Source organism: Schistocerca nitens, chromosome 12 (genome assembly GCF_023898315.1).
Source record: "Schistocerca nitens isolate TAMUIC-IGC-003100 chromosome 12, iqSchNite1.1, whole genome shotgun sequence".
Classification (NCBI taxonomy): Eukaryota; Metazoa; Arthropoda; class Insecta; order Orthoptera; family Acrididae; genus Schistocerca; species Schistocerca nitens.
In genome coordinates this window covers 17847991-17861208 of record NC_064625.1, presented here as the reverse complement: position 1 = coordinate 17861208, position 13218 = coordinate 17847991, and the positions used below count along the sequence as shown (strand labels likewise).

At 41.3% G+C, this 13218-nt stretch overlaps 1 protein-coding gene across 4 annotated transcripts in view; it reads right to left on the bottom strand.

The window, feature by feature from the left end:
• Positions 1-13218, bottom strand: part of LOC126215344 (coronin-2B-like) — a 123951-nt gene that overhangs the window by 46646 nt on the left and 64087 nt on the right. For all 4 annotated transcript variants that reach the window (XM_049942027.1, XM_049942026.1, XM_049942029.1 and 1 more), the window contains exons 7-9: positions 12145-12369; positions 8829-8915; positions 6877-6999 (exon numbers count right to left, since the gene is read on the bottom strand). In XM_049942027.1, coding sequence (XP_049797984.1) covers positions 6877-6999; positions 8829-8915; positions 12145-12369 — 435 coding nt within the window. The remainder of the gene's footprint in view (positions 1-6876; positions 7000-8828; positions 8916-12144; positions 12370-13218) is intronic.

The following is a 13218-nucleotide window of genomic DNA, read 5'->3' as shown; positions in this document are numbered from 1 at the left end:
ATATTCTATCCTAGTGCAATTATAAATTCCCTCTATTTAAATATCTACAAACTGTAGTTCAAAAGTTGGTATCAGATAAAGCACAATTCACACAGAGTTTGACAGACTTTTTGATACGCAACTTCTTCTACTATATAGATGAGTATTTTGACGGGGACTGCTAGACCAACTTAAGTAAAAATGTCTGCTAAATTTCAGTTTTGACAGTACTTGGTCAGAACAGTCACAATCAGGTATTTTGTGTAAAAAAAAATTATTAAAAATGCGTAACTATTGTTTCATTCTGACAGTGTATTAATTCTGTAAATATTAGCAGTCTCAATTTACTGTAATGTAATCGCATATCTTGAAAATCACCTGACAAATGATCAGGGTAGTGAGTATTATGTTCAAATATTGTGTGTTTTTACATTACACTTTCTGGCGTTGTCCACACCCACAAGAATCATCTCTTTCCAGGTCTGTAGAAGGAAAACTGAAATTAATCTAATCTAATCTAATCTACTCTACTCTACTCTACTCTAATCTCAAATACAAGGAAAGGGTATTTTGCAACTATGGAACAAAAGAGCTAGTGTGTGGTATTGGTAATTTTTAAGCAGTTTCTTCAAGGTGAGAGGGTAGGGAATAAAATGTATGGGTGACACACACACACACACACACACACACACACACACACACACACACACACACACACACACAAAGGCAGGAGAGGGGTGCTTCCATAAACCAATCTCGCAAAGCCTGAGAAATTGTCACCTTCAGTTTGACACTAAAAAAGCCTTCTGAATCATTTGATGTAATTAAGATCAAAATATTTCAGTTCCAATAACAAGTTTTGCTTAAAACACAAAACACCGTCCAGCCACAGAGAAGCATTCTCCTCTTAACTCTGTACCACCCAGGACTGGAGCAACTGAATTACATTCACCGCCAGGGTTTCGATTACCTCTTGCCATGCCCTGAAATGAGAAATGTTCTTCCCACTATCCTTCCCACACTTCCCTCAGTGGTATTCCACTGTTCACTGAACCTACACAATATACTTGTCCATCCTTACACAACCCCACCTCACAATCCCTTACCTCATGGCTCATACCTCTGTAATAGACCTAGATGCAAGACCTGTCTGATACATCCTCCTACCACCACCTGCTCCATCCTGGTCACTAACATCACCACCTATCCCATCAAAGGCAGGGCTACCTGTGAAACCAGTCATGTAGTCTACAAGCTACGCTGCAACCACTGTGCTGCATTCTACATAGGCATGACAACCAACAAGCTGCCTGTCTGCATGATGGCCACCGACAAACTGTGGTCAAGAAACAAGTGGACCACCTTACTGCTGAACATGCTGCCAAACGTGATATCCTTCATTTCTATAACTGCTTCACAGCTTATGCCATATGGATCCTTCCCACCCACACCAGCTTTTCTGAAATGCACAGGTGGGAACTTTCTCTGCAACACATCCTACATTCCTGTAACCCACCTGGCTCAACCTCTGTTAAGTCACTGTCCTCACCCATCCAGCCCTTTCCCTGTTCACATTCCAGCACTACACAGCCGTAATTCCACCACCACACCCAGTATTTTTATTTATCTCCTTTTCTGCTACTTCCCTTCCCCACATTCCAGCTGTCCTCAGTCTGACCTGCAGCATTTCACTATCTGCCACCCCCGCCATACTATTCCCCTCCCTCCCCGCTCCAGCCTCCTCCTTACCCCCACCCAGTCACCACTCCCATGATGCACTGGTGCTGCTGCTCACAGTGTGGTTTCAGTTGCCCAAGACTGTGGTTGTGTGTGTGAGTTGCATTTGCATGAGTGTGAGTGTGTGTGTGTGTGTGTGTGTGTATTTATTGTTGACGAAGGCCTGAACGGCCAAAAGCTATAATTGTGAGTCTTTTCATTGTGTCTATCTGCGACTCAGCATCTCCGCTATACGGCAGGTACCAACTTTCCTTCTCATAATATTGTTACATTCCATCCTGGATTTCCCATTGTTTGAATGTTTTAATTAATATTTTGTAATACTTTAGCTGGACAAAATACAGTTTCTGTTCCTTAATTCTCCGATCAAACAGAGTTGTTTGATAAATATAAGAGGCAGTCAACTGAAAACTCAACACCTGTCACAATGGGACCATGAAATGGTTCAATTCAAAAGGAATCACCACACACACACATTAAGACTTTTATGCCACTGTGGGCCAAGACAATCAATTCCTGAATCTTCCTGGCCAGACTCGAACTTGGGACCTTTACCTTTCATGGGCAAGTGCTCTATCGACTTAGCTACCCAAGCACAACTCATGACCCATCCTCACAGCATTACTTCTGCCACTATCATATCTCCTACTTTCCAAACATCAGAGAAGCCCTCCTGCAGAACTTGCAAGATTAGGACTCCTGGAAGAAAGAATACTGTGGACACACAGCTTAGCCACGGCCTCTGTTTTGAGGTATGCAGTCGGCCGCTGCTGGACTGACGAATCCACAACTGCACCCACTTTTGAAATTCCTTGTCCGACTGAAACTGACATCCACGCATATCTTTCTTCAGGTTGCCAAAGATATCAAAATGATGATCCAGACTATATGGAGGATGTTTCCCAGTCAAAATGTTGAACTTTAGCCTTCGTCCAATTGGCAGTGTGGGGGCAGGTGTTATCATGCCAAAGGATGATTGTGTCCCAAAGTATTCCTGGGCATTTTGACTTTATGGCATCCTGCAGTTTCTGCAAAGTGTCTTCACAGTGCTGCGCACTGACTGTGATTCCATGCTCGAGGAGCTCACCAAGCAGAGGACCCCTGCAGTCAGAAGAGGTCACCATGATCTCATTTGGTGTCATTATTTCAAGCCCAAGGAAATGTCCCACATCTCCCCCACCAAAGAAATCCGAAGCTGTTCACACGAGTTCTGGTAAGGTCACAATGATCTCCTTCAATTGCAGGCACCCTGTGGGTAAAAACATAGATACAAGCTCCCAGTAGCCATAAAGTCAGCTGAATCCCAAGTGAAATTACAACCAAATTTAACCAATGTATTACAACCACTGTTGTTATCCATGAAAGAAAAATGAAACGAAACAGAAGAAACCTAATGTACTTATCCTTAATTACCATGTAGAGAATATTGCTTTAAGTATTGAGTATGGATATTATACTGGAAGTTTCAAGTTCCCTTTTTCACTCACTTCATAACTACTACTCTCCTTGCGACCGTGGATTTTATTACAATTAGTATTCTTTGATGATTGGATAGGTTGACTTCACTAAGCACAATAGATTGAGATGGCTCTATTAGTTTACTATACCTTTTGTAGAAAGCTGCTATTGAATTGCAGTAACAAAATAGTGCCAAGACATTTGAATAAAAATTACACTTTCACAGCTCGGTTCGTGCTCTCAAACAAGAAGCCTTAGAACTCATTGTTGAGCCCAGAGATAGTCAACTGTGCACGGTCTCACCTTACAAAGCTTAAACACTAATGTGACAAACGTCAAACGACAGCGATATGCACATATACAAATAGAGGCAGTATCACGTACACACGGTACTTAAGGGCAGCACGTTGGCTGAGCTGTCATTTGTACTTAGGTTATTCATATGAAAAGATTTCTGATGAGATTACGTCTGCATGATGGGTATTAATAGACTTTGAACACGGAACAGCAGTTGGAGCTTGATGGTTGGGAACTCCGTTTCAGAAAACGTTAGGAATTCAATATTCAAAGATTCACAGTGTCAAGAGTAAAAGAATACAAAATTTCAGGCACTACCTCTCACCACAGACAATGCAGTGGCTGATGGCCTTCACTTAACTACTTCGAACAGCAGTGTTTGCATAGAGTTGTCACAGCTAACAGACAAGCAACACTGTGTGAAATAATACAGAAAGCAATGTGGGACTTAAGTCAAATGTGTGGCAAAATTTGGCATTAATGGGCTACGGCAGCTACTGCATTTGCTAACACACGATATCACCTGCTGTGCCTCTCTTGGGTGACTGACCATATTGGTTGGATCCCAGATGATTGGAAAAACAGTGTCCTTGTCACACGAGTCCCAATTTCAGTTGGTAAGAGGTGACGGTAGGGTTTGAGTGTAGTGCAGATCCCACAAAGCCATGAACCAACGTTGTCAAAAGGGCACTGTGAATGCTGATAATGGTTCACTAATGGTGTGGGCTTTGTTTACATGGAACAGACTGGATCCTATGGTCCAACCAAACCAATCATTGACTGAAAATGGTTATGTTCAGCTACCTGAAGACCATTTGTAGCAGCCATTCATGGACTTCAACTATGTTCCTAAACAACTGTGGCATTTTTATGGATGACAATGCGCTATGTAACCGGACCACAATTTTTCATGATTGGTTGGAAGAACATTCCAGACAACTCTCATGAATGATTAGGCCTCCCCGATTGCCTGACATGATTCCCACTGAACATTCATGCAACGTAATCGAGAGGTCAGTTGGTGAACAAAATCCTGCATTGGAAACACTTTTGCAGTTATGGACAGCTATGGAGGCATCACGGCTTAACATTTCTGCAAGAGATTTTTAATGACTTGTCGAGTCCATGCCACATCGAGTTGCTGCACTATAGTGAGTAAAACGAGTTCAGACACAGTATTAGGATGTATCTGACAACTTCTGTCACCTCTGTGGATTTGTTCTCATATTAATTTAGATGCAGCAATGGTGACACCACAACAAGCACATATTTCCAAAACTGTGGGCACAGTTTGGAGTAGATCTGGAACCTGTTGGTTAATATTCTAGTATTTTATAATATTGGGTGCTGCATATCTGTTTTGCTAATATTAAAATTCTTGGTTTCGAGTCTGCTCAAAATCTTAGAAACAATCAAATTTAAAGGCAAAACTGTACGCATATTGCAGTAGTTGCTTTGTGAAACTAGGACAGTTTCTAAGTAAATTGGTCCATCTCCACAATAGCTCCATTGTTTAACAAACATAACTCTGGTCCAATAATTACCAATAATGAGGAATCGACTTTATTCAACAAGGATATTAAAACAGAAACTACAAACAATAGAAATTCCACATTGGAATATCACCAATTTAAGCAAAATATAAGATAACTGTATAGATAAAAATCTAGTCACCAAGTGGTGGCAGGACACACATTACAGAAGGTTATAATTAGGCAAGCTTTCAGAGTGAATGACTTCTTCAGGCAGAAGGGTTGAAGGGGAATGAATAGAGGAGAAGGAAAAGGACTGGAGGGGTATAGAAAAAGGGGCAGATTTCAGAAAACTTATCAGAACCACAGGTCAGGTGAGACTAACTGGACGGGGTTAGAAGTCCGGTAAGTCTCCCCTGTTCCACGTTTCTGGGTGCCTCTTCCAAAATCTGCCCCCTGTCCTAGACTCCCCAGTCCTTTTCCTTCACCCCTCCCCTTCAAACCTTCTCCCTGAAGGAGCCACTGACTGAAAGCTTGGCCAATTATAGCCTTCTATAATGTGTGTGTTCTGCAGCCACTTGGTGAGTAGATTTTTTTATCTATCCAGTTACATTATATAGTCAAAAATTGTTTTCCTTGTTACAATGTAAGGTGAAACTAACCTGCAGACAGGCACAATTACGACACTTACACGTAAGCTTTCGGCCACGGCCTTCATCAGAAAAAGAAAGGAAAACACACATCATTCATTCACTCAAGCAAGCATCCCCCCCCCCCCCTCCTCTCTCTCTCTCTCTCTCTCTCTCTCTCTCTCTCTCACACACACACACACACACACACACACACACACACACACGACCGCCAACTCTGGCAGCTCGAACCACAATGCCACTGTCACACAGAATGGAAGCAACAGTCTGGACAGGGCAGAGAAGGGGAAGGGCAGAGTACAGTTGTGAGGCAGGGAGATGGGGAAAATGAAATGAAATGAAAAAGGAGAGGAGCAGGGAAAAATGGGCAGATGCGTTGGCAGAGGGTGGCACAGAAAAATATGGGAGATGAGAGTGTGGAGGAGCTGATAGGACAGAGTGGTGGAAACTCTTGGGTGGAGGGTGTGAGGCAGTATGTTACCGTGGGTTGAGGCTGGGTTAATTAAAGAAGCAGAGAATGTGTCATAAGAAAAACTCCCATCTGCACATTTCAGAAAAGCTGGTGGTGGAGGGAAGGATCCAGACAGCTCAGATAGTGAAGTAGGCATCGAAATCAAGCCATCTGGATCCTCCCCTCCACAACCAGCTTTTCTGAACTGCACAGATGGGAGTAACTCTTACAACACATTCTCCGCTCGCATAATTATCCTGGCCTCAACCTACGATAACATACTGTCTCCACACCCTCCATCCAACAGTTTCCACTCCCTCTGTCCTTTCACTTCTTCCCAATTTTCATCTCCCACCCTCTTTGTGTGCTGCCCTCTACCAAAATATCTGCCCATTTTTCCCTGCTACTCTCCTTTTCACTCCATTTTCCCGATCTCCCTGTCTCTCAACCTCCCGACGCTGCGCCTGTCAGCAGTACAGTCACTGTACACACTGCCAGACAACACTCCTCTCTCCCCACACCTGTTTTCTGCTATCTCTTCCTCTTCCCCACCACCTCCAGGTTCTGCTTCCATTCCACGTGACAGCTGCATTCTGGTATGAGGTTCCGGAGTTGGTGGTCATGTGCATGAGCTGTGCTTGATAGTGTGAATGAATGGTGTGTGTTTCTCTCTCTTTTTCTGGTGAAGGTTTATGTGTAAGTGTCTTAATTGTGCCTATGTAAAACTTAATGTGTCATCCTTATAACAGAAAATACCAAATATATACATCAATAACACAATTGACTAAGCACAGCAGAAATTTTTTGCTAGCAGCAATTTCTCATACCTTACCTTGCGAGGTACTATCATAGAAATTGGCTCGCACATCCCCTTTGTTGCATGAAGCTTGTAGAACCGGAAAATCTCACACTGGTGAACGTCACAGCCTCTCTTTGGCATAAATCCCAAGCCACGCTGCAACAAATCGAAACAAAAACAATTCTTAGATACGTGTATGTGCCACTGTTCTTCACTATAATATCAATCATCACCTTCAGACTATGTTTACCTCCAGTGCACTAGTGCCGTATTAAGACAGTGTTTCATAAGGCATGAGATTCAAGGCCAGAAGTGCACATACATACTTCATGACTTCATGTCTATTTTAATGATAAACTTTTAAGTTCAGAGAGATTTGATATACGGAAGTATAGTAATATTCAGTTTTTTTCCCTTTACTCCTCATGCCATCATTACTGCTACATCACTCGTAAGGAAATGAGCTTCCTTTCAATTGAAAAAAATAAAGAATGTTTTGCATAACAGCAGGAAGAAGTGAAGCTTTTGTCGATTCATCCTGTGAACATTCCACATCAGAGCTGATGAACAAAATTAGAAAAACCAGAAATCAGTTCCACATTAATTTTCCTTGTGTTGTTTAATTTTTTGCCTATAAGCTCTTTACCTAGTGGGGCATACCAGTTTCAATGCCATAACATTGGAGAGTGTTATACAATAGCTGGTCAACACTTCATAACACTAGTTGGTGGCATACAGTCTGGCACACTGTTAAGGACTAGAGGAAAGGATGAAAGTTGTTTAGTAGAGTCAGGTCAGTTCATTTATATGTAATATTCATACTTTGTTTCGATCAGGATGAGAGTGGTAATTTGATGTACACGGCCCAATCACATTCGTGAGACCACCACCTACATTTGACATCAACATACAATAACCACTCACAGATGGCATGTGGCAGCACTAGCAATGGAGGGTATATAAAAGGTGTCGTGGAGGATGTGGAAAACAGTGCAGTCGTTGCCATAATGGGGAAATGGAGCAATTTATCTGACATCCAAAAGGGCATGATCATTGGCTTTCTGGGCAAGGATGCAAGCGTTTTGAAAAATGGCCAAGTTTGTAAACAGTTTGCATGTAGCTGTGATTGAAGTATGCAAAACTGGCGCCGAGGCAACTGCAGTGAAGCACAGGCCATAAAAGGCAGAGGTGAATGATGAGTGCAAAGATGCTTATGGTCAAACAGTGGTGCAACTGTTGATCAACTGACGGCCCAGATGAACCAGGTGGCCCCCAATACTGACTCCTCAACGACTGTTCAGTGAATGTTGCTGCATATGGACCTCCACAGCAGGCACCTGGTTTATGCACCCAAGGTCACTGCTGTTCATTGGATGGAACGAAGGATGGAATTTCCGTGTCAATACTACAACTGGACATCCAATGGGTGGCAACAGGTGATCTTTTCGCACGACTCGCATTTTATGCTCCGTGGATCGACACAAAATAATGTCGACCCTTACCAAACTCCCCGGATTTAAAACCAATTGAGTATCTGTGGGACCATTGCGACTGGAATGTTTGCATCGTGGGCCCTCAACCGAGAAACCTTGTGTAGCTGGCCACGGCACTGGCATTGGTTTGGCTCCACATCACTTTTGGTATCTTCCAGAAACTCACTGACACTCTTTCAACTCATCAACACTACAAACGGTGGCTATTTAGACTTTTGCCAGGTGGTCACAGTAAAGAGACTGGACCGTGTATTGTGTGTTATAGTAAGAACATAAAGTAGTCTAAAATTTTCTAGTACACAGAGTTATCAAAATAAACTATTCCCTAAAGGAATGCCTCTCACGCAAATGAGGTCAAATTAGATTTTTAGAAAAATGGCCAGTGAACTTTTAAACCAGTTATTACACAAGAAACTTTTCACTGTGCAAAATTAATCTACAAGTTTTGGCGAAAGCAGGATTTGGAAAGTCAAATTTTTTCCAGTTCTTCACCTGGGGAGATCCAGACAGGAACTGGTTCAAATAATGCAGCCATGGGGCCTGGTCAACCACCTCGTAGTACCTGATGTTGCCATCTCCCTGCAAATAAAGCCAAAATTAGATTACTTTCTGAGTGATGGTCTCCATGACCATGGATTAAGTAGCTTTAAGAAATACAATCAGCTACTATTTTATATAATTGTATTTATATCACAACACATTTTGGGTTTTCACCTATATTCAACTGGCCTAAAACATTTATATCTTCATCACTACTACATTTTTGTTGACAGCATTGGCAACTTGCTGCTGAAACACATCAGGTTAATAAATATCAATAAACAGTAACTGAAGCAGTTTACATTATTTCACACATTTAAAATAGTCACAATTCTATAGCCATAGATAACATCAAGTCAAATTATAGATTATCAAAAGAAAAACATTACTATTTTCATGTAATAGTGATGAGAGAGAGATCACAGCTATATTTTTTTCTGATTTTGCTTCTGTCCACAGACTGGACTGAACATGCTACTGAAAAAAAACCTTAAGGAAGATCTATGGGGTCATCTGAAGAACAAGTTCCCATGTCACAGTTGGTACCTCACAAGAGAATTGCAAGTGAGAACTGTTGCTGCCCGACGCATCCGGAAGATTACTTACGTCACAGTGCAGTGCCACTCTACCCCACTCTGCAATTGTCACCTACTACGAGAACAGCATCATCTTACTTCAGATCCAGAAGCAAGAGTTGGTTTAGAAGCCAGTAACATATATCAAAATTTACAGTCAACTGTACATTGATATGAGACTATCATTCTGTATTTTATCAAGTGATACAAGTACTAGTGTTCAGTGACAGTAACCAATACATTTAGTCGTTCCTGTGGACATGGCTTGTCCAGGTCTAGGGTAGCCTGGCAGACCTAATATATTCCCTGCCAGCTGAATTCTAAACCAATTGAAACAAGGTTTTTTTCCCAGTCACTTTGTTTAGTAGAACATATGAACTGAAATACCCAATGTACATCAAGTAAGAGAAAGTTTTCTTATATCCTTTGTCACATCACTGTCACTTTTATTCAACAGAGTTTTGATTTCCTTGTCTGAGAAAAACTTTTTATAGTATGGCATTGCTTGCTACTACACAGCTGCCAAAAAACCCTCAAAACAGATTGCTTATAACACAAAATTTCGAGACAAACTGAGCACGTTATGCATCGCTAAATAGATTTCTCAGCCATCCAACGGTATATAACATGCTGTGCCATCTATTGACAGAAAAGAAGAAACACTAAGAAGAAGGTATAGCTGCACAGCCCATCTTACAGACGGCACTATAACAACAGACTTGAAACCTGCAGCAGGCTGTGAGCCAGCTGTATAAACCAATGTGTTAAGTGATTGAAAAGTTGGTATTATGCAGGTACTTAACAGGGTCAAAACTAGATCTTTTTAATGGCTATTTGAAAGATGCCATTCATCCTCCAAAATATTAAAAATACTCCGTGTCCCAAGTCTTGTTGTCCCCATCCAAAACTACTGTACGGGTGCCTTTAGAGGTAGTATTTAATAATGGAATGGGACAGTGTTTTAGTCCATGTCTCATAGTATTCAGCATGTATGTTAAAGAAGCAGTGAACAGACGCAAGGAAAAATTTGTAAAGGAAATTAAAGTTCAGTGAGAAGAAATAAAAACTGTAATGTTTGCTGATAACATTGTAATATTGTCAGAGAGAAAATACCTTGGAAGAGCTGTTGACAGAACGGATAGTGTTTTGAAAAGAGTATGAGGAGGACATCAAAAAATACAAAACAAGGTTAATGCAAAGTAGTTGAATTTCATCAGGTAATGCTCAGGGGAATCAGATTAGGAAATAAAACACTAAAAGTAGTTGACGAGGTTCACTATCAGAGTAGCAAACTGACTGACAATGGCTGAAGTATAGGGCATAATATATGCAGACTGACTGTAGGAGGAAAAGAGAGAGAGAGAGAGAGAGACCCATTTGTCAACACTGAACACAAATTCAAGTATCAGGAAATATTTCCTGAAGGTATTTGTCTGGAACGTAGTCTTCTATGGAAGTCAAACATGGATGATAAGCAGTTCAGGCTGGAATGCAATAGGTGTTACAGAGTAATGATGAGAATTAGGTGGGTTGATTACATAAATAATGAGGAGGTACTGAACCTAATTGGGTAAAAAAGAAAATTTATGGCACAACCTGACTAAAAGAAGGGTTAGAAATGGAAGGAACTTTGGGTGTGCCCCAGGGAAGTGTGTTGGGACCATTTTTGTTCATGTTGTATATTAATGACCTTGCAAGGCAATATTAACAGTAATCTCAGACTTTTTGCAGGTGATGCAGTTATCCATAATGAAGTAATGTCTGAAAGAAGCTGTACAAATATTCAGTCCGATGTTGATGAGATTTCAAAGTGGTGTAAGGATTGGCAACTGGTTTAAAATGTTCAGAAACATAAAACTGTGCACTTCACTTCCTATGACTACAGTATCAATGAACCACAAATGGAATTGGTGAACACATGCAAATAGCTAGGGTAACACTTTGTGGGGATGTGAAATGGAATAATCACATAGGCTCAGTCTTGTGTAAAGCAGGTGGTAGACTTCAGTTTACTGATAGAATACTGGGTAAATGCAATCAGTCTACAATGCAACCCATTCTGGAAAATTGGCTGAAGTGTATGGGACTTCTACCTAAGAGGACTAACAGGAATATTTAATGTATACAGTGGGAGCAGTACGAATGGTCACATGTTTGTTTGAGATGTGTGAGAGTGTCACAGAGATGTTAAAGGAACTGAAGTGGCAGGAACTTGGAGATAGACACGAACTATCCTTAGAAAGCCTACTTATAAAGTTTCATGAACCGGCTCTAAATGATGAGTCTGGGAATATACTAAAATCCTCTATGCGTTGCTCACATAGGGATAGTGAGGAGAAAATCATTAATTACAGCATGCAAAGATGCATTTAAACCATCATTCTTCTCGTGCTCCATCTGTGAATGCAACCGGAAAAACATTAATAACTGGTATAATAGAATGTACCCTTTGCCCTGCACTTCACAGTGGTTCACAGAGTACAGATGTAGATGTAGACTGGTTCACAGGACATGTTCTGAGACATCAAGGAATTGCCAATTTGGTACTGGAAGGCAGTCAGGGGAGGGGGAGGGGAGGGGTAAAAATTGCACAGGGAAACCAAGGGATGAATATGTAAGCAGGTTCAAAAGGATGTAAGTTGTTGTAGTTATACAGAGGTGGGGGTCAAAATAAAATTCATTTGGCAACACACCTTGCCTGCGAGGAACAGCACACGGGTGTCGTGGTCGTAGTAGGGGAACAGCACCCCCGAGGAGCTGTCGATGGTCTCTATGCAGAGCGGCTGGGACAGATCGCTCTGGCTCCACACGGCATACTGCCGGTCCGAGTGGCGGGAGAAGCCCGTAGTCAGGATGCGGCCCGTGTTGCCCAGGAACACCGCCTTGCACGCCTTGGTACCTGCGTGGCATACCCCTTCCTGCATGCAGAGATGAATAACAAGTCATTATTTTGTCCAGTGTGCTCCTCATCTTGACATATGGCACATGCAACTTCTGTTTCCAGTTTGATTAAATAGCTATTCCAGTTACGTAATAATGTCTTTGTTGGAAATACGTCACTTTGCCAAAGCTTTTGGTCGGTGCAACACAGGCGACATTCCCATAACCTCCTCAGTGCTTATGTATCGTATATCCTATCCAACTTTTCTTTCTTAATATTAACCCTTTTGCTGCTAAAGACAAGCTCTGCATTCTGTACTGAGGCTACTACGCTAAGGCTGCACTGGCCACCAAATGCTGATGCCTGTACTGGGCGATGACATTCTGGCCAACATGAAATACTTATCCAATTTTTTGAAAACTATTAGGTGAAAAAGGTTGATTTTTGCATTTCTTACAGTCCTATACCTTCACTCACTAAACTGAATTTCTGCATCAAATTAAGTAAAACATTGCACAAAATTGTAAAGATTTTGCAGAGGTAAAAAGGCATTGCATAAATTTTGCATGTGGTTGATTTTAGCTCATACATTGCAGTGAATGAAATATAGATAAGATACCAAAATTTTATTTAAAATGGAGAGCAGATGGATGTCTCATTTTGTTATTGGGTTATATATGTCCAGAGAAATGCATAACAACACATGATGCTGTGTGTGCGGTCTTACAATGTATTTATTCAGTACTGGTTTCGATCATGGACCACCTTAATAGTGGATAAATATCTATTGTAACAACTTCACATGCCTTAAGTGTTATTTAACGAGAACTGTGTACACCACTGCTAACTTGAAAACATTAAAATGATACTTAACACCATTATACCA